The 22,491-nt window shown below is 43.3% G+C and overlaps 1 protein-coding gene across 1 annotated transcript in view; it reads left to right on the top strand.

Annotated features, from left to right (window-relative positions):
* The first annotated feature begins 6,007 nt into the window (after positions 1–6,007).
* The window catches only part of NAMPT (nicotinamide phosphoribosyltransferase), a 30,262-nt gene continuing 13,778 nt past the window's right edge, over positions 6,008–22,491 (top strand). Inside the window, exons 1-6 of the mRNA XM_082755322.1 lie at positions 6,008–6,166; positions 16,333–16,489; positions 17,697–17,800; positions 20,630–20,758; positions 21,233–21,391; positions 21,753–21,889. Of these exons, the coding sequence (XP_082611448.1) occupies positions 6,107–6,166; positions 16,333–16,489; positions 17,697–17,800; positions 20,630–20,758; positions 21,233–21,391; positions 21,753–21,889 (746 nt within the window). The 5' untranslated portion in view covers positions 6,008–6,106. The remainder of the gene's footprint in view (positions 6,167–16,332; positions 16,490–17,696; positions 17,801–20,629; positions 20,759–21,232; positions 21,392–21,752; positions 21,890–22,491) is intronic.

The following is a 22,491-nucleotide window of genomic DNA, read 5'->3' on the forward strand; positions in this document are numbered from 1 at the left end:
AAATGCACCAGCACTGAGTGAGCAGAAATGATTCTGCATCCGCATGCAGGGCTTGCTCACCTAGAGCTAGGATGACTTAGCAGAACAGCCCTGCATCTGTATGCAGTATCTCAGCTCCAGCCACAGGTACTAATATCCTTGCTGACGGCCTGAAAGGGCTTTAATTTTTCCCTTAGCCAAATCCTAAAGCCTGTGATGAGCTGTTATGAAAATGGACATCACTTGGGGCTCAGTCCTGGTCCCTTTATCATCTAAATATTCGCACTCCTCGGGAACAGTAGGAGCGAGATCTTGTTCCCATTTAGAAAGGGTGCAAGAAAAAAAAAATCACACATTTCTTTAAACTTTTAGTGCAACAAAATTTTGTAGCCTTGTGATATTTTTTACCAGAATACTCTCTGCTCAGTGCTGCTTGCCCTCCGTACCATTCTTCTAGAGAGCAGAAATAAATTATTCATTATTTTCTCTCTTTAAAGAGACAGTATGCAAGGTCCTGAGCTCACTGAAGTCAGCGGTAGTTTGGACTACTGACTGGAGAAGTGCTGCCTGTTACGGGATCATGCCTAAGTAGAAAGTGTCTGAGTATGTTAACACGACCCCAGTTCAAGGCTGAAGTTCATGTGAGGAGACTGGTTGATGTCACCGGCTGTGAAACCGCCACTCCTACAACCGACTGGTTGAAGCACAATGGTAGTAAGTGTCAGGGCTGCCTCCTGTTTTTTACAAATCTGTTGATTTATCTCATTTTAAAAAAAAAAAAAAAAAAAAAAAAAAACAGCGCAAATGTTACAGAAACTGGGTGATCACCAATCTTCCATGTTGCCAACACAGCAAAACCAGAAATTCTGTGGAATCAGAGTTTCTAAGGTACTACAGGTTTTTCTTCCTGAGTATACAGAAGTAAAATAAATAGAAATATGACCTTCACCTTGCTAGAATGAGCATGGAGACCTGGATCACTGGGAAGCCATCTCTGAGCTTTCTAAACCTGACAACTGTAGTTTGGTGCTTGGATCTATCTGTGGCAGTGTGGTTGGACTTTGCATGTTTTGCTAACACAACGGCACATTGGGTGTTGTTAACCTGTTAACCTGTTGTTAATTCTTACCTGGACACACAACTGGACATCTCACTCTCTTTGGAAATGGTTCTTTCAAATACACAACAAAAGACTAGCTTTGTTTGAGGTCTCTTGTCCCTCCAAACCTTAGAAAACTCAGTCACACTCCATGGACAATGCAGTTGCTGCTACTGCAAAAATGCAGAGGCTCTGGTTTGAATCAGTCCTTACCACATTAGGCGACAAAAAACACAGAACTAGAAGTGGTCTCAGCTCCACAGGACTTACAATTTATTGTTTTACTCCAGAGCAGTAAAAAGTGATTAAATTACAAATGTTATTCTACAAAAATGACAGTAAAATCTTCACACTGTACCATAACAGCACAAATTCTCCATCGGCCAAACAATGCTGAAGAAACTATTGAGAAGTACTTCTGAATCCTGGAATAAATTTACTGGAAATGGTTCCCTCTTCTTCCTGTAAAAGCCAGACGCATTAATTAACATGAGCTCTATTTGCCCAATCTGAGCCTCAGGGCACTCTAATGAAGTGGAGGAAATTTGGTTTGGGAGGCAAAGAAAATACTCTGTGCTTACTTGGTTTAAAAGAAAAAGAAACTGAGCTGTTGGGATGTTTGGGAACCTTGACGTGTCGGCAAAGCACAAGTGATCCAGTCTAATATTCATGACAGCTACCCTCCTTCCTCCCACAGTCCACAGATAACATTTAACTAGCTGTGGAGGGTGATTTCAGCTGCACATTGTGCCTCAGACACAGTCTGTGTAGCTCAGAGGTTATTAATACAAAGTTCATTGGCTCGGGTGCAGCGCTGCACAAACAAGGTTAAACAGCGCTGAGTGTGTCGGTTCAGATCTGGAAGTGGCTGCGCTGTTTTATGTGATCTGGGACGTGATGAGTAAGCTTTACTGACCAAGCTCGCTCCATTCACTGTGTATCTGAACCACACGACAAAACCAGGAAGACTCAGATGTGCAGCACAGGAACTTCTACTCATGGAAAGACATCAGATCCAGCAAGCCCCAGCTCAGGAAGGTCTGTCTTGATCCAAGCTGGTTCTAGGCAGATGCACTCAGATATCCATGCACAACACTTACTTAACTCGTGAGGAATCTGGAGCAGTGGCAAAACACAGAGCAGAGACACCTGAGTGGCTCTTTGTGGAGGGAGCCTCAGGACTCAGCCAAAGCTGCCAGACTGTGGTGCATCCACAGTGACTATGCAGAAGCAGTGAAGTAGCTCAGCATCTTCAGAAACTTCAGGGGATCCTGTGGCATTCGTACATCTGTGTGGCAGCATTTTCAAGTTATCTCACCTTCACATTACTCTGGGCAGTAAAGTGATTGAACTTTTACTCCCTAGTGAAAACCTCAGTACGGGTTATGCATTGCATGTCAAGAAATAAATATTCATGTGCTGAATAAAGGCATAATCATAACCTGAAATGAGGTTAGCCTTATGAACCTGAAACTCACCTCTTCCAAAAACCAAGGCAAGAGGTCTGGCAGCATATCTGGAAGGCTAGGAATCCAATCCCCAGCTGAAATACATACATCTGCTTCTAAAGATAAGACCTAACGGTGAGATGGAGCTCTCAGGAGGGTATATAGAAAACCTGACCCATTGTGATCCACTTTGTGAAACCACAAAGCCTGATAACCATTTGAAGGCTGGTTGTCCTGAGATGTGAATCTTGCTGCCCCAGGTCCTGCGGTCGTATAAGCACCTCTTGGTAGGCTGCAGTTCAGAAAAAAGATGCTACACCATGGACTCAACAGGAACTTCAGTAGACAGACCACCAAGCAGTATTTTAATAGAATATTAGTTCGTGTATACACACACACACATAGACATACAGAGAGAGACAAAAGATCTAAACATCAAATTACATATAATCTAGTGTGTCTGCCCACCAAAAGGCTGTGCCATCTCCTGTAAACAGAGCCTTGCACTGGATTTAACCTTGTCCTATAGCACATTCCTCTTATTTTCAGACATGTTACGTTCAGTTATTTATACAGCCTGCATAACACAGAATTTTTAAAGAGCACTTTGAGTTATGACTTAATGAGGCTTCTACACAAGCCTTTGATAAACTACAAGGGAGAAACACCAGTGCTTGCTTCATTCACTGACTATGATTTAAAGTGATGTGTCAGGATTTTCTTTTATTCACTTCTGTGCAAAATAATCTACCTCTCCATGATTCCCTGTGATTGTGATTCTATTTAATAAGACTATTGATGGATACTGTTTTTAGCAATAAGAATAAAATTCTCAAGCCTAATGAAATCTACCTGGATGGCACTAACATCTCAGCCAGTTGTGCGCTGACTAACTCCGGAGCCCCTTCCATGGTGAAAGAATGCCACAAGAACACAGAGGAAGCATTGGGGTGCTGCGGAGTGGTGTAGGGTGGGAAGGTTTAGGAAGGATAAAAGGAGATTGAGCAGACTTAGTCTTCAATTAAAAAAAAAAAAAAAAAAGTCTCCAGGCTCCGCTCTTTTCCTTATAGCTCCCAAATGAACAGTGGTATGCACTGAGGTGGAGAGACACAGATGTCTGATACCATCCAGCAATTCCAACCTGTCTGTCAGGCACAGAGGCATTTGGTGCCAACCTTTATAAGCTTAAACTCCACAAGTACTAGCTGCACCAACCCATACAAAACCTAAAGCACAAAGCAGGGCAGCTAGAGCTCTGTTTTGCCTGCATATTTGAACAGAAATGATCAGATAGTCTGTGTACTCTGCTCTGGTGAGGCTACACCTCAAGTACTGTGTTCAGCTTTGGGCCCCTCAGCACCAGAAGGACATTGAGGCCCTTGAGCATGTCCAGAGCAGGGCTACAAACCTGGTGAAGGGCCTGGAGCACAAGTCCTGTGAGGAGCGGCTGAGGGCACTGGGGGTGTTTGGTCTGGAGCAGAGGAGGCTCAGGGCAGACCTTATTGCTCTCTGCAGGCACCTGAAAGGAAGGGGTGGGGAGCTGGGGGTCGGCCTCTTCTCACAGGGAACTGGTGACAGGACCAGAGGGAATGGCCTTGAGTTGCGCCAGGGGAGGTACAGGCTGGCAATGAGGAGCCATTTCTGCTCAGAAAGAGCAGTCAGGCACTGGGACGGGTTGCCCAGGGAGGTGGTGGGGTCACCGTCCCTGGGGGTGTTCAAGGAGAGGTTGGACGTGGTGCTTGGGGACACGGGTTAGTGGTGGCATTGGTGGTAGGGGGTGGTTGGACCAGGTGGTCTTGGAGGGCTTTTCAAATCTTAATGATTCTCTGATTCTGTGATAATACTGACATTTAATTCATTGATATGCCACGGAATTACCACCAAGATAAACACAGCACAAGGGATTGGTCTGGGCTCAGAATTACCAAACTGACCAGAAATTCTTCAGGTGAGAAATTCACACTGTGCATAACCATGGTGTGTGCAGAAATTTCAGTCACGCGGCTCTTCTGTGCAGCTGTGACATGACTCTCACAGCTAGAGGAAATAAATACCCAGTTTTGCAATAGTGACCAAAGTGATATGATCTAATCTCCATCCTACTTTGGCTGTCCTTACACACCTCCCAATACATCAGGCTGAGAACACATTTTCAGGAGAGCTTCCCCCAACTGCAGCAGCGGGCTACATTACAGGCTTCATATACATAAAATGCTGACTGGACACTTCTACTATGAAGAATATCACTTCTTATCAGAAATCCTCAGGGAGAAAAACACGTCCATGGATTAATATGGCTTTATTAAACCCACCATTAGGGCTCTGTTTATTAGAAATACCTAAAATGAGTACCTCTAACAGTGTCTCATATGTCAAAGGAAAATGTTATAAGATAATTAATGAAGATCCCCGGCTCTGTTGGTAGGCTAAACGGTGTCAGAACCGATTTAGCTGAACCTGCATTTAAACTGAAGGACAACATTTCCTTATGGGGTGCCATCTGAAACGAGAAGTTACACCCCACGTAAACTACAAATCCTTGTTTCAGTGAGCCGGGTGATCAGCCCGAAGTTGGGTTCAGGGATAACATGGCAAATACAGCACGGACATCAGGCTTTGAGGTCCCGAGGACCACCTCTCCCACTGCCGCAGCAGCATTTAATTTTTTCCCAGATGTCAAATACGTTCCCTTAACCAGCAACGCGTGATTTAACGCGGCTCCGTTCAGCACAATGCCATTTCCCATTAATGCCCTGACTTTACAATATTTCAGCGCAGATACGGCTTCGGATGAGCTTACGGGAGCTAAATTAAACCATTCCTCGGGCTCTGGCACGCCGTGAGGCGCAAAGAGCCAGCAGGAGGAGCGGGGAGATGCTGACAATTAAAAACGCCGTCTGAGCACATCATTAATCGTGGTACCGAGGGCTGGGGGATCCGCCACCAGCGCTCTGCAGCCTGGAAACGTCAGGGTTTTACGAAAAAAGGAGCCCTGTAGCGTGGGTCTGACTTTCCGCAATTTAAGGGAGCGATGCAATTAATGCATTGTTAATTAGGGTGGCTGTTTTCCGAACGGGAACGAGGGTCTCCCCGTCTCTGCCGGGAAATGTGGCCGTGCGGGACGCTCAGGGGCAGGGGGGGCAGCTCGCCTTCCACCTCCAGCCCCCCCTGCCGGGAGAGCCCTGCAGGAATTGGGGCAGGAGCGAAGCGAAGCCCCCCCCCCGCTCCCCCCACCCCGCAGCGCGCCCCCGCCTCCGACCCATGAGAGCGCGCGCACAGGGCCGCTCGCTGACGTCACCAGCCCCTCCCCCAGCCATCGCGCGGCGCCCTCGCGTCACCACCGCCCCTCCCTCCTTTCCCCCTCGCCCAATAGCGAGCCGCCCTCCCCCCGCCGCGCGGCGGCGGCCAATCAGCGCGCGGGGAGCGCCGCGCCCAGGCCCCGCCCACACAGCGCTGGCGGGGCCCGCCCCCCTCCCGCGGCGGCGCAGCCCCAGTCCGCGCCGTGCCCGTGCCCGCGCCGCGCTCGTGCCCGCGCCTCGCCCCGTGCTCGCTCCCGCGCCGCTGCCGGGGCCCCGGCGCCATGGAGTGCGCGGCGGCGGGGGCCGAGTTCAACATCCTGCTGGCCACCGACTCCTACAAGGTGCGTGGGGAGCCGGGGGGGGCGGCACCGAGCGGGGGGGGAACCGTTGGGACCGTTGGAAGCGTTGCCCTCCCCCCCCCGGTGGCCGTTAGCGGGGCCGGGAGCCCCTCACGGGGTGGGGGGGGGGCGGGTTCGGCGCCGGGGCCGGTGCCCCGAGCACGTGTGGGCCGCGGCGGGGAGAAACGAAAGCGCGGCGGCTGCGGGAGGTTTCGTATCCGGCGGGGAGCCGGGCGTGCCCTGCGGCACCGGCACCCGGCCCGGCGGGCAGCTCCTTCCCCGCTCCCCAATCCCGTCGTTTTTCAGCCCAAAACGCCGTCAGCGCGGCAGGAGGGGAGTGCGGCCCGGCCCCGGCGCTGCCCGGAGCTGACCCCGCAGCCCCTGAGCACCGGGCCTGCGGGATGCCGAGCCCGGTGCTACACACGCTGCCTCATCATCTAGAAAAAGCTAACTTTGTTTTCCCTTCAGGAGCTGACTTGCAATTCAGAGAGGTGTTTGGGGCGCTAAGCGCAGCCACAGTACCACTGCTTACTTTATTATGGTCCCTAAAAGGTTTATCGGCTCACGGGGGGGCACGTTTCTACAATTCAGGCCCCCTGTTCGCAGGAAGGTGAGCTGGAGCCTGCAGGATGCTGATAAGATCTCAGAGCATCTCCTCGAGGGCTTGTGGAGCTGCTTTCATTCAGGGCTTAACCTGGCACCGCTGCTCTTTAAGGTCCACGCTCAGTGTTCACTGTTAACCTTGGTTCAAATGTGGAAGAGCCACTTCTCTTCCATGTTCGGGACAAATAACACCCAGTACTGTGGGCATGGGTTTAAACAGCATCTATTTTAATTCTAACGTGCCACTGCTTCCCTTAAATTCACTGCATCTGGTCAGGGATTAGTGCTAGTGAGGAGAACTGGGATGACAGACGGCATTTACTTCAGTCTCATTTGCTGATTTGGTAACAGCCCCCAAGTTGTAGAAATCCTAAAGGAGACAAGTAAAGGGCTGAGTTTTTTTCTAGTTCAAATTTAATTTGGATGAAGTTGTCTGTGGCGATTAGGAGCATTTTGTATTGTATCAGAAGCAGGTGGAGTTGCCTGCTTTGCTTTGTTAGGGCCATTCAAATTGTTTATCTTCCCATGTACTTTGTTCCAAGTCTTAAAAGCTCCAATATCGTTGAACAATGCTTTTACAAGTAGCTTCTTTTATCTTGTTAGGTAACAGGAGCGAGCATCACTTACCTTCTCCCTGGATGATACTGTCATTTCCTAATCAATGAAGCACACTTAGTGGAAGCACTTTCAACAACAATCATGCTAAAATAGCTGGTAGTCTACAACACCAGACTTCTTACAGGAGTTACCAAGTGCTCTGATTAGCAATTAGAACAAAATTGAGAGTTGATGTTGTGTTTTTCTTCTTTTTTTCAATATTTCTGCTCTATCCGCAATCTCAGCATCTGTTTGCGTGCAGCACACAACAATCACACCGTGAGGCAGAACACGTAGCTGTGCTGGGAAGTTTGCTCGGTGATCCCGACACAGATCCGTACGAGCTAATGGTGGTGGCGAAAGCCACATGAAAATAAACAGCTCGGGGACAAAATGTGCAGTGTCCCAACCAGCACGGCCCTAGCTCAGGCAGCTGTCCATGAGTAACAAGTTGTGGTGTCCCCGGCTCGTATCTGTCACAACTCATTAGTTTGAGGCAGGACAGTGCTGGCTCCGCTGTCCCACTTCTGTGTTGCTACAATAGAAAATTTGGGATGGCGAGAAAATTGGTGACTGGTTTAAGTGCCTATCAAAACCCAGGAACAAGTACCGTAAAGCAAAGTAATTTGGTAGGCAAAGATTTTTCCACTGACAGCTGATCCGGCCTCCTCCCTCCCAAACCGCTTTCCTGTCTGGGTGTGTGTCACAGGACATTTCATCTCAAGTCACAGACGATTATCAAACACCCAGTTTCAGTATCGTACTTAATTCTCATGTGCTCCGTTTTCCTGGATAGGAGTTTATTCCCAGCAGGTGAATTTCAGACTTCCTCCGCCCTGAACCCAGTACTCAGATTCCTCTGTGAATCAGGGCTTATGGATCTGTGCAAGTGCTCCATGATTTTGAGATAAGGTTTCAGATTGCCTAGCTTATCTCTAGCCCCAATAACAATATAAATGTTTTAAAATCTGATGATTTTTTCCCTCCCTCAGTACTTTGTTGCATATTCTTAAGCTTCTCCAAGTCCCCCAGGAGTATAACTCCCCATGTGCTGGGTATTCAATGCCATCCCCTCCAGGTCTGGGCGTGGGCATCTGGTATGGTGTGTACGTGTCTTGCTAAACAACTAAAAATGTAGGTAAAACACATTTTTTTAATTCTTCGGACCACAAGACTTTGAAGAAGATGACCCATGCAGAGTTATTTGGGGAACTGCTTTGTGTTGATGCCTGATGCAGTGATGATACTTCTAGCTGTGAAGCTTTCTGCTGGTGACCCGATGTTGCTGACAAAGGCCAGCACGTGAAGTCAGGATCCTTGTTGCTAGTTTGAGAGCTGGAGGAGGGGCCATCAGCAACTTCACTCCTTGAAGTTGACAGTTCCTCATGCAAGCAAACTGCATGCTGTCTCGTTCTGTCTATACCAGGAAGTTCCTCACTCTGGTTTTTCTTCTTTTTTTTTTTTTTCTTTTTTCCTTCTTATCAGGGGTTAATGTGTCCTAACGTTGCCCTTCCTCCCATCCGGGCCATACCATTCCTCCCTGTGGTGCCTTTCTCATGCCCCTCTCTGGCAGGTTTGCTCCCTCATAGTGCTTCCCAGAGAAAAGTCCCGTGTCCTTCAGCTCCTCATCCATTCGGTGCTGCTGACATGCTGCCTCTCTCTCCTTTCTCTTTGATTCCCAGCGCTCTGTTCATCCCACGTTTGTTTGTTTGTGCACAGGCAACAAATCTTCCAGGGAATCCCTATCAGAGACCGTCCTGGGGGCAGCTTGGCAGAGCTGTGAGCCCAGCCTGGAGAGTGTGAGGAGCAAGGGGAAGGGCTGTTGGAGGGAGGCACAAGCCTCATTTGCTAAAGCAGTGATAGCTTCTGTTGTTTTTACCAGTGGGCTGCCTGGCTGCTGCTTGGGATGGTTTGTAATTAAGCTGATAGCTCTAACAAGCTGCGATGCAATTACTCCATAGGAGGAGCGACTTGCCATCGGGACTGTAAATGAGATCTGTTTCTCTTTCGGGATGCTCCGAGGCAGCTTAAAGATTTTTGCTTAACTCCATACATCTTCCATGTTGAATCTTAATTATTTGTCGTTGCGAGTGACTTCTTACACTCGGCATGGATGCAGAAGAGCACTTGTGAAGCATTTCACACCAGCGTGTGTTTATTCTCAGGCTCCAGCAGGCGGCACGTGCTTTATTTAGAAGGCTGTAGGTATGCGAGGAAGAGTCATGAGTAGCCTTGAGCTTATTGGGTTTGATTAGTACTCAATGGTGGCATATTATTCTTCTTTGGGGCACATATATGTGGATATATATTTATTTTAATTGATAGGAGTTGGACTCAATGATGCTTGTGGGTCCCTTCCAACTCGGGATAAGCTATGATTCTAATTAAAATTTTCTGGTAGGGGTGCAAATGTGTTTTGTTGCCTCCTTTTATTTTGCCAGTGGAAGATAACGGAACCTTCTGGGCTGGCATTCCTTGTAGGAAGCAACCTTTGCTCTGTCAGGGGCTGTTATCTTCCAAATTTTGACAGCCATGTGGTGGTGTCCCAGCCCCCAAGTCGTCATTGCTCCGAGGGAACACTGCAACGGGACAGGATCCAGACAGTTTTTAAATGAACGGGAAGTACACCTTCACTGAGTCACTGCAGCTTTCGTTTTCAAAAAGTTAAATGTGTCTCCTTTACATTTAAGGATCAGGAAACTTGTAGCAGTATGTGAAATACTACAGAGGACTACTTAAACATGTGTGAACAGAAAACATAAGGTGTTTTGTCATCTTTGTTATGATAATCTTGGATGCAAAACACTGGAATTTGGGGAGGTAAAGAAATCTGTTGTAAAGTGTTACCTTTTTTAAACATTTTTTTTGAGCATTTTAGAATACATTTAGTTACAGTGCTTACACTTGACCTTGTTTTTTAGATGAACGTGAATGTGGTCACTTTGAGCATCTCTTGCTGTTATGAGCAGCTTCCTCAGAAGTTTGGTTATGTGCATGTGTTCACCTTTCTTTCCATAGTACTGCCTGATCTGTTAACTATTTCTTGCTCACCTCTCATCCTCTTATTTTTTAACCTGTAAGTAAGAGATGATGGATGAACTAGAATACAGAGACATTCAGATTGGTAGAATATCAGCTTTCAGTCTCGGTCATAACCTGAATTAGTTTCTCCTTCTCATCTATAAGAGCCCCAATATTCTCACTTAAACACTTCCCTAATCTGTGTTTGCTATGCTTGTGCCACTTAAAGTCATCTGGGGTCTCTCTGACGCTATTTTCTTATGGTAATTCGAAGTTCATATATGATCAAAATAAGAAGATTGTACTTGACTATTAGGTTTTTTGTTTTTGTTTTTATGCTTTCCTGCAAGCACCTTGCACTTAATCTACCATTGTTGAATGCCTTTTTTTTGTTAACTTCTTAAAGGTTGATTCTCCTGTGGTTGCCTTTTGTGTTCAGATAAGTTTATTGTTTAACCACACCAACTCTGGGTTTGGTTTTCATTTCTACTTTTATTTGTGGTACGTGTTCCTTATGTGACTGCTTTGGAAGCAGCAAAAGCATCCTTGTTGCATCTGATTGCTCGTCGCAGGTTTTTTTCTTCCCGAAGAGGGTCAGCAATAACTGCTGTTAGTTATGTTAGTTAGTTAGTTACCCAGTGAGGTATATTTGATGAAGCATTTCCTTTGTTCCCAATTACTGGTTCACTTCCTCCATTGTCAGCTGTGTTTTCCATGGAGGTTATGGGCAAGCTTTGCTTTGAACCCCTCCATGGGTTGAACCCGATGGAGGGTTAGGTGAAGTGCTCTTTCAATCACCGCCTCCCTCTCCCTACACGAGGTTTTCACCTGGTAATACCAGCACTCCGGCTCTTACAGGTGCTTCTTCAAAGTCTCTCCAGCAGAAATGCCTGAAGCCCCCCTGCAGTAAAGTCACCTCATTCAGCGGGTTGTATGTGGGGGCGAGGATCCCCCAAACACATCTCTGCCAGCACTAGTTAGTTCAACGAGCCATTCTGACACCTCATCCTGCAACTTTGGCTCTTCTTTTTGTCACTTAGAACAATTCTTATCTATACTGATATGGATATAGCCCATTTTGTTGTATGAACGAGGCTTGCAGTAGTGAGCAAGCCATAATTTGTGCCTTAATAACTTTCTGCAGACCCTGAAGTGACCCAGTTGAATAGCTCACCTACCAACTTCCTTCATTCCACATTCCTTCAGACTTATTTTCTCCCTGATTCTCCCTTGTTTCCCCATGATTCTGTGTTTCTGCCTTGGTTTCAGTAACTGGGCTGTTCCATACCTACTTTGCAATAATTTTCAACTAACCCCAGGAAATTCAAGTACCTTCGTAGCTGAGCTGGCGTTATCTTATTGCTTGTGGAGTTACAGTACAGGCCAGACCCTGCCAGTAGATCTCTGCGTTTTGTTTTCTTTGCTGCAGACGGGGCTCAGAGGCATCTTTCTGATGGTTTGTGGTATCAACGTGTTGAACGTCAGGGATAAACCACTGCTGGAGAATTTGGCCACACCTGACTCCTGTACTTACGTCAGACCTGGTTCCCCTCCTGTTCTCAAATGCTTGATGTGTATAGACTTAAACAACCTTTTTAAAGTAGTTTCACTGCAAACTCTTGTACATCAAAGCTTATAAACGCAGGCTGTTACTCCAAAGGGTTTATCATCTAGCCTACAAAAAAAAAATAATACAGCCCTTTGCCTCAGTTCTCCCTGTTTTGTTATGAGTACCTGTTAATTCATTTCTCTTAAAATGTGACTTTTAATATTGGGTGTTTTCTTGGAGTGTTTCCTCGGATGCCTGACCCAAATCTGATTTGTGCTTTATGTTCTTCTCAGATGGCTGACTAGATTTAGCTACACAGATGAAGTCCTCACAGAGGTGTTCCTTGCCCAGCATGCACCTTTGCTTGGATTAAATTTAATAAGGAGCAATCACAACTGGAGGATAGGTGCGGTCCTAGTACATAACCTTGTCGTAGATGGCTGGTTGTCAGACTTGGAGTGGACAAAACCTAAACCACAGTCTTGAACTAAGTACCAAAAGGCATTAGAAGATATTTTGGAGTTCCTTTTTTTTTTTGTTGGTGGTGGTGGTGATGGTTTTTTTGTAAGGGGTCTCTTAATCCCCTACTGGGACTTTGGTTTTGCTTCTGTTAGTTTCTGTAGAAGAGGGGTTTTCTGTTGAGTTTCTAGTCACTTCTGCTTATCAAGAGCCTGTCTGTAGAGGTCCAGCTTCTGTCATCCCCTACCCGAAAGCATGGGTTTACCAATGCTGTCTCAATCTGCAAGTCACATAGAACACATTTCAAATGCCACCCGTTGTCATGGATTGTTTTTTCTACTCTTAAGTAGAATACAGAGAGAATCAAAACATCTGACAACAAGGGCAGCTCTGGCAATTTTCAAAGTGTACTTTTCCTTGTGCAAGCGCCTTGTAGTCCTGTTCGTGTGGTTGGTTGTAGAGGTTTTGATTTGTTTTCCACGGGTGCTCTGTCTCTTCCGTGAGTGTTCCCATTCCCTTGGGCTTGATCCTTCCTCATATTTCATTTATTTTCTACCCCAGACATTTGACTACGTATCCAAGTGCCTGCCCAACACTCTGGTGCATGGCTATTAATTTCCTACCTCCCAGACATCCAGAAATCCCTGCTAACAGTGAGATCTGCAGTGATGCTTATTAAGCAGATGTGCCTCCTAGGCACCTTCTGTGCCCTGCCTGGTAGCTTGCGGGCACAGCCGGGTCCAGACAAGTGCCCTCTGGCTGATGGCTGCGTGCTGGAGGCGCAGGGTGACACCGTGACTTAGCACAGCAGGGACATGGAGGGTTGGGAATGGATCCAGAGAGCTGCAGCTCCTGCTGAACCCATCGAGAACAGGGGAAATGGCTCTTGTGGATGACTTCTCACGCACCTGGAGTAAGCAGCGGTGGGAAGATTTGGGCCTTTCATGCTGTGCTTGTGCCTTTAAGTACCGAGAAGTCTGTGAGATCCTTGCGGACACCCAGTGGGGGTTTTTGATTTTTGTAGCTAAAACCAATAGCTCTGTAGAGCATCAAAGAAAAGCACAAGATATTTAAGATTGCAAAGGTGAAGTTTGCTTAGATGTGAAATATCCTAATTGCCAAGGATGTGTATTTTTCACTGTCCAAACAGGTTCTAGTATGTGAAGAATAGAATTAAATGTTACACACATAACTGTTGGAAAATAAATCATCTTTCAAGTACTTGATGAAATTTAATTGATAAACTGACACTACTTTCACAAGCAATTTTTATCTAGGTTGTCATTCTTAGAGATAACTTTTCTGGAAGCTAGTGGATATACACTTTCAGGTTAAGATCTAATCCAAAGTCAGGAAAAAAAAATCCAAACCTGTGATTTACTGTTTGAGGAACTTGAGTGCATCTTTTTTAGGTTGAAACTGCCAGCACGGTAGTTTGATGGAGCTGTTTCCCCAGGCATGCTCCTTAAAGGATAAATTGGGCTGTTGGCTTTCCAGCTGGGTTTCAACATTCAGCTTCCAGTCTACAGCCAGAGCAGCGTGTTTTGGGATCGTGCTTCAAAGCAGAGCTAGGATGGGAAGTCCATGAGGAAAACTGCATTGAAATGCGCCAGGGGAAGGTGGCACCGACTCACTGTGTGCGCTGCACACCTAAAGTGAATTTGGGGCCTGTAACCCATTGATAGAGAGAAATGTTTAGCTGGAGGAGATGCCTTGGAACAGCAAAAGCCAGAGGTGTGTGTTTTTTTTTTTTTTAAGCTGGTAGCTGAGAGTCATGCAACTTTTCATGATAATGTAGATGCTAACTTCAGCAACCTGCCTTTGTAACTTGGATAATTAAACTTCGTTAAAGAGACTTGATTTGGCAGTCTCATGTTGATGTAGGTTTGGTTTGTTTTTTTTTACCTTGCTTGAACCATTGTGGATAAAACAACAACGTTGCATCTTTTTGTTCCAGATCATATTCAAAGAATTGGGGTATTGCTCTGGGGAATTGTTTGGGGGACGCTGGCTGTGTGCATTTGGAGCTGGCGCGCTCTGTCGAGTGCTTCTGAAATCATGAAGCTGTAGCATGCAAATTGGATGAAGAATGAAAATCAAGTTAACCGGAGTTCCCAAGTGATATAATCAAATGAGAAGCCCCAGCTTAAAGTCCTGTCCCTTACATGCTCACAAAAAAGAACAAATTTTTTCACGTAAGGGGATTGCGTGGGTGCCCATACTCCGGTTAGTCAGCAAGACGTGACAAACAGTGTATTGTTAGACTGCTCTGTAGTAGGTTTTTTGGATTGTTGTGTGGTTTTGTGTGGTTGTGGTTTTGTGCGTGTGGTAACGGGGTGAGCAGAACTGCCTGGGCTGGCACTGGGATTCACTTTGTTGGGAGCTCTGCCTGGAACTGGGAGCGGGCATGTTACAGTTGGTGGGGTGAGGCTTTTCCTAATAGAAACCAAATCTGTCGGGCAGTTTTTGGCTTTGATTTTGATGTGATTAGCAGTAGGCATTCTCCCTTTGGAGATTCAAAAACTGTTTTTTAAATCCTTTAATAGACAATTTTATCAATACAGGTTAAGGGAAACTTTCAAATGTTTTACTTTGAAAGTGTCAGAGGTGCATTTTTTAAAAAGACGGGACAATGTTAAACTGTCCTTTTTCCAATTCAGTGTGGTGTTGGAAAGGACACTCTTTAGGATGGTTTGGAGTAAGGAGTAGCAGCAAGTATAACTCGTAGTTGAGATGATAAGTGTGGACATTTCAGAAAAATCCAGATGTATTTCATGCCTTTTTCAAGTTTTGTTCTTGTGTGTGATGTTGCTTTACTCGGCTGTAGGAACAGTTTTCTCTTACGGAGTGCATAGACTTCTTCACAGACTTTTCTTAATAATTTTAGAAAAAATGTTGATACCTCACCTCTGGGTATGCCTTAAGCTGCTTTATGCATCCTGTAATTTCAACATTCAGATTTACAATATCAAAGTTACATCACTTTGTGTGTGTGTGTGTAATATGGAATTAGAGGTTTTGCATGGGGTTTGCTTTTTACATACTAGTAGATAAGAATTTTGCAGATTTAAGTTGCTAATGTTTAAAGTACAGCTGTTTCAAACAACACATTACCCTAAGTAAATTTATGGGTAGATTTATTAATTACCAGTAGTTAATAAAAGCTGGTGTGGCTGAATCCAGTTTACCTGGATATGTTCATGTGACCAGTTTCCATGTGATATGCGCTTTCGGACTGCAACTTTTCGTGCTTCCTCTATGCCAAATGAGAACTTTGTCAGAAATTGGAAAAAAGTACAAAAGGGGAGGTACAAACCCCAAGCAGATCTCGTAACAGTATTACCAGCAGTAACAGGTTTGTAAGCTGGCTTTAACATAATCTCAGCTTGAGAAATGCACTCTGCCCGTGGATAATGGGACGCTTGGGTAGGTGCCATTGTCGGTGCCTTCTTGAGTCTCGATGGCTTTCACCTGAATTGCGTGATTATAGCCTTCAGCACTTCAACTACAAGCAGAGACCTCCACGTTGGTAGTGGAAGACAGCTCTTGGGCTTGGCCAAAGCATGGTGGAGTGAAAACTGCCCGGGTAGGTAGGTCAGTGCCCAGTGCTGATCGTAAAATCCCAGCCAGTGTCCTTCCCAGTTAGTCAAAGCAGAGGGTTGAGTGCTGGCCATGAAGGCTACTGGGGAAAAAGGCCTGTTATGGAAGCAAAATAAGATAAAAGAGACAGACCTCTGAACTGAAAATTGAAGAAGTGGGAAATCCCCCAAAGACTTGCTGACTGTAGAGTGTAAACAGGGAATAGTCCAGAAGAGTTGGAGTTACCGTAAGCTTTAACATACGAAGAGCTCTGCTGCAAACCCTAATATTGCCCAATGACTTTTGATTTCTCTTTTTGCAGTGTTGTTTCAAGTACTTACTGAAGTTTTTCTTAACGTAGGTTACACACTACAAGCAATATCCACCTAACACAAGCAAAGTATATTCCTACTTCGAATGTCGTGAAAAGAAGACGGAAAATTCCAAATTAAGGAAAGTGAAATACGAAGAAACCGTTTTTTATGGCTTGCAATACATTCTGAATAAATACTTAAAAGGTAACTGACTCAAAAGTAAAACTTTACCTGAAAATAAATACCTTAATTTTTCTGAAGTCTTTCTGGAGTTGTAGAATTTTAAACAAATCCAGACTATTTTGGTGCAGTACAGGTAGTGGCAGGCATAAGATATTATTTATGTGATTTTGAAAATGAGATGACCGCCCTTGTTAAAAGGTACTGACTTCTAAATTCAGGCACCATTCTACTGTTTCTTTGTGACAATGGGTTACTAAAAACAAAGAGGTGTTTGTATCCCTACTTCAGGGGGTTAAATTGAAATGAATTGAAGTGGAGCAAGACTTCATAGAACCACACAGAGGTACACGTCACATTTTGAACATGAATTTTAGTCTATTTGCTGATTTATTTAGTGTGTAAGGCAGTAATATCAATTTCCCTTAAATTTTTGTTGCCACTCAGATTGCTGAACAAGGCAGCTACATGTGAACATGTTTTCAATATTGACAATTTTAAGAGTAACATCTGAAAAATCCATGGTGGCATTTAAGACTTCGCTTGCTTTTTTGCATTATGTGTGAATGTCATCTGTTCTGACCCAAATGCAAATTGCCTTCTGCCAGGCTTGGGAAGGACAACTTTAGCCATATAGCTTACTTGTCTTTTATCTTGAACCAGAATTCGTAAATCTCTCTGCAAGTTCTGCCAGATATTGGAATTAGACTAAAATCAAAGCACTTGATAATCTTTTCTGTAGCAATCTGAGGATTGTTCTCTAACATTGCAAATAGAAGATTGGTCACAAAGCAGCAGCAATGATTCAAGTAATGTGGTTAGTCTGTCTGTTTGTGTCACAGAAGTGTTTAATCTGATTTTTTAAGGCCTCTCTATAGGGATTCTTTCTGGAGCAGCGCAGCTTGAGACCTGAGCTAGTCAGGTTGTGTCTTCTGTGTGCTGAGTTGCACAATTGTCACGCTCCTTCAGGAAAGTCACAGATAAACAAAACCCTTGACAGGTTATTAACCATCATAAAATAGAAAGCTGAAACTTTTCTTGAGTCACCTGCTGACCACAGTTCCCTTAGCATCCTAATCTATGTAATAAGTTAAATTTGGTTTGAGCATAGCTGATTTACTGCACTTGACATGTTACCTGTGTTGTTATTTTTTTGAGGCAAAGTAACTTTTCTGTGTCTGAACCTATTTGTTATTATTTCCTAATCTTTCATTTGTTTCTGGAACCACAGGTAAAGTGGTAACCAAAGAGAAAATCAAGGAAGCCAAAGAAGTGTATAGGGAGCACTTTCAAGACGACGTCTTCAATGAAAAGGGATGGAACTACATTCTGGAGGTAAAAACTTATGGAAATAATGCAAGGTCATCCTGAAGGATTTATGTATAAACTGCAAAATAAATTTCACAGTCTCTTCTTTAAATCAAGATATTTTAACTGTAATACCAAAGTGTGGGTAAATTTAGCTTTTTCATACAGTGTACAGGGAGTAGAAGCAGTCAGAGAATAATCATATAATTGCAAGTCCATGGAGGAAAAACAATTTTCATCCTTTTGGATGCCAAATACGGCTTTGCAGGTAATAAGGATTTATGGCTGCTGTCAGCCAGTTAGAATAAGTGGGGGCTTATTGGCAAGTCTCCATTTATAATATAGTGCTTAGTGGTTGGTTGCATCATTTATATTGCTTTCTGTAACTAATCATAACCATTTTTATTCCAATGCAGGAAGCATTACAACTTCTTGTATGTGTAAATAGTTCCAGAAAATGTGTTTTGTTCAATTGTTTCCTAAATTTTCCAGAGATACTTAAGTTGAACTTCATTATGAAATACAAGGCTTGAACATTTGACACACAAATCTTCCCAAGTCTTTCCTCAATTTATCCTCTTTCCCTTTTGTTTAAAATGTAGCAGTCTTCAAGTAATTGCAAATATCTCTTCTGTGTAAAGCCACCAGATTCAGAGTAGTAACACTCTTCAGAGTTGTTCTAATTTCTGCTGGTGAATTAAATACCAGGTTTCATTGTGGATTCTTATGAATGGCATTTGACGCTTGAAAACACAATTTTTAGCCTTTTGCATTTATTTTCACATGGATACCCTGACTGGATGTATTTTTGGTGGCATCTGTGAATATATCTGGATATCATCTTGCAATAAGGGTGAGCCATAAGGAGTGCAAAACAGAAAAGTGAATTTAAGTGTTGAAAATGGCAGCGAGGTAAATAACATTGTTCTCTAAGAGGGACTTAGGTGTTTGTAGAGCACTTGTATCTACTTGAAACAGCTACAACTGTGAATTAAAGACATATTTTTAAGTTACGTTATAGATTGTGGGCTACTCTAATCTGTATTTAATCTTGACCCCCACTTGGGCTAAACTGAATTAATACCTTGTTAATGCTGCATGTCTGTCCACACTGAGTTTTGATATGGTTTAACTAAACCTGTTTCAATGGCTTATTCAAAATAGCCTTCCCAAGTACCCTCTGTGTACTTTATTCCTTGTGTTCTTTATTCCTTGGTCAGATTTTCTTGCTAAAACAGTACATATATAAAAACAAATATAATTTCCATTTTGTTCTTAGATGCTAGTGGCGCTCAAAGTGGAATGGCTTGTTCCCTTTGGGTGCTTGTCTGCCCTTATGAGCACCCAGAGGTGTTCTATCCCTCTCTACTACTGCCTGCTCTCTTTGACTCTGTTAACTGGTATGTTGTGTTAGGTAAAGTGGAGGGAGCAATGGCTGTATGAGTGACATGCCAAAATGAATTTGAAATGTATGTACGTGAACTTGTACAGAGTAAATGAAGAAGTAAATACCTACAGAATGGAGGGAGTGGAAAGGAGGAATGGGATTCCTGTGGAATGAGGGGATGGGGTAGAGGCTGGAAGCAAACAGGAGCTGGTGAGGAGCATTAGAGTTGTAAGCCCTGAACATATGGAGTTGATCTGGGCTAAAAAGGATATAAATGATGATTTTTGCCTGAAATGCTTACCAGACACACTCTGCGTACATTCAGGAGATACCTCATTACAGAAAGAAGCTGACTCTACCTGAAAATTGTGAAAGATGCTATAGCATTATGATGAATTACAGTATTTTGATGAATGGTGCTATAGTGGTATGACACGACCCTGTTGCTTTTTCCGTGGACAAAATGAACACCTTGAGCAACTTTTAAATCTGTTTTGTTTTTCCACCAAGTTTACTTCTGATTGAATCAGTAATACATAATTTTGAGCCTTTTTGAAGGCTTCATTGTCCTTTATTAAACCAGAACTGTTATCTCCAAATTTGACAACTAAACCCTGTGTGGTATGTAAACACTACTTGCTTCAGTGTCTTACACTTCAGAAGAAACCTTTTAACTGTAGTATAGAAAAGATCTTCGTTGAGTTTTGGGCACTGTTAACAATTTTTGTTACCTTTAAAGAAGTAATATCACGCGAAGATTTCTGTCAAAAAGTATTGACGTGCAAAATGTTTTAAGTATTGTCAGTTTAGCTTGCAAAGTTATAATTACTGTTTTAGAACTACTGTTTGCAACTTACTCTTTTGCAGAAGGCATACTCCACAAAATACTCTTTCAGGGATGAAAGACTGAATTTAACAGAAGAATGACACTTCGAGATTGGATTTCATGTGTAGTGAATAGTTGAGATGACAAAATATTCTTTATGATAGATGCTAAATAGATCCTACTCTAATAAATTAACAAAGCACGCTTCTAGACCAAGCAAAACTAGTGATTTTTGTTTAAGATCTACATAATAGCTAAACAGTTGGGATTTTCTGCTTTCTTCATGTGAAAATCGCATAGCAGATATTTCTTGTTCTGTGAATAGAGCATATTTCTTTTTATTGACTATTTAAGCTTTTATGCATCAAGGAACGAAAGTGATAACCAGAATTTGGATTGATAAAGATACTCTATATAATTTATTTTTTAGGTTATGGAGTTTTACTCCTTTTTGATAAATGCGTTTTTCTTACTCATTTGGGTTGGTCAGTATATAAACAAACTGAATTATTTTTAAGGTCGAAAGAAAAAAATAAAAAGCTTTATCAATGAACTCACAGACTGACTTTTATCCACTGCAGTTAAGTATGAGAAGTAGGTTCCAACCTTCTGTTACCTAATAATATTGCTGTTTCTCACACAGAAATATGATGGCCATCTTCCTATTGAAATAAAAGCGGTTCCTGAGGGCTCTGTCATTCCCAGAGGAAATGTTCTCTTCACAGTAGAAAACACAGATCCAGAATGCTACTGGCTCACAAACTGGATTGAGGTCAGTTTTGGAAGGCTAGTATGTTTTTTCTAAATAAATATTAACACACTTAATTTAAGGGTTGAATCCCTTAATAGCTTAAAGAGATTCTCTGGCTGCTTTCATCTTCTGCTTTAAGTAAGCCTGGATTCTTTCTTTAGTGCTCTTACCTTTTCCCACTACCTGGCAAGTGACTGTAATAGTTTTTACAGGAAATCCACAGCAGTACTTTTATTAATGAGGAAAAGAGGAGGAAGGGAGATAAATGTCTGTAGCTTGGGAGCAATAAGTCCCAAGATGGCCAGTACTTACCTGCCTTATAAAGGTATTATAAAGGCAAATTACTTTAACCTAAAGCAAATTGTTGGAGCCATCAGTACTTCCTGAATGGGTGATGAAAATAAATAGCCCTTTTTGAACCTGATTAAATACCAAGTGGGGATTTTGGAATCCTAAGCAAACTTGCACCTAATAATGTGTTGGGTTTTATTTTAGACTATTCTTGTTCAGTCATGGTATCCAATCACAGTAGCTACGAATTCTAGAGAGCAGAAAAAGATTTTGGCCAAGTATTTGCTGGAGACTTCTGGCAGCTTAGAAGGACTGGAATATAAACTGCATGACTTCGGCTACAGAGGAGTTTCTTCACAAGAGGTAATGCTACTTTTCTAGTAATTGGAGAAGCCTGATCCTTCTTAACTATAAGGGATAGCAGCATGTATTTGTTAACAGTTACATCTATGTGCAGCAGTGAAATTGTGAATACATAGAGCACTGCATTTGGGCTTATGTGGAGTGGGTAAATCTGGGTGGGTGGGTGTGTCTGAGCTGTGTCTGACTGCTAGGCTGGGAGAGCTTTCTTCGATGTAGAAACCGTCTTTCCTGTGTAAATGCATTAAGAGTGTATTGGTGAAACAGGAACTGAGTAAAAGTTTTGTTTCAATCTAGTGCTAGCCAGTAACTGGTTTTAGGCTTCTATATTTGGCCTGGCAACTGAGAGCTGCATCTTTTTCAGACTGCAGGAATAGGAGCGTCAGCTCATTTGGTGAACTTCAAAGGAACAGACACTGTAGCTGGAATTGCATTAATTAAAAAGTACTATGGAACAAAAGATCCGGTTCCAGGGTATTCTGTTCCAGCTGCTGAACACAGGTAAGATTTTTGGCTATCAAAACTTTTTTTTTTTTTTTTTAAATAGAAAAGTTACATGTTGTTAAACTTACTCATCTTTGTATTCAGAGTTTTTTCACTTAAAAGGATGAGGCAGGCTTAAACTGTTTCATTTATACCACACAGTATTAGCCATGACTGACCCAGCTATAATGGCTAAAGTTCGATACTGATGTCTTCTGCATGTTCTAGGGGCACAGCAATGGTATGTTTTTTTTAACTCAAAATGTTTTTTTAAAATGTTTTTAACTATAAACTTCTTAACACAGTCTAAGTAAAGTAGGAGTTGAACTCAATGATCATTGTGGCTCCCTTCCAATCAGGATATTCAGTGATTCTGTGATTCAACATGTAGATGATTTTTAGAATGGACTTGGGGGCTTACAGGCAAAAAAAAGTAGTTACTGAGGATTCATGTTATGAACTTTAAATTTGTTCTAAACATAAAATAGTAGCATGAAAAATTGTATAAGATGCACCTTTAGGCTTTCACAGATCATGTTCTCCCTCCAAAAGAAGCTGTTCTAAAGCTTCCTATCAGCGTAACAAATTCAGCTAATTGATCCTTAATCTCGCACTGAGTT

The sequence above is a fragment of the Aythya marila genome, assembly GCF_965140915.1.
Source record: "Aythya marila genome assembly, chromosome: 1".
Lineage (NCBI taxonomy): Eukaryota > Metazoa > Chordata > Aves > Anseriformes > Anatidae > Aythya > Aythya marila.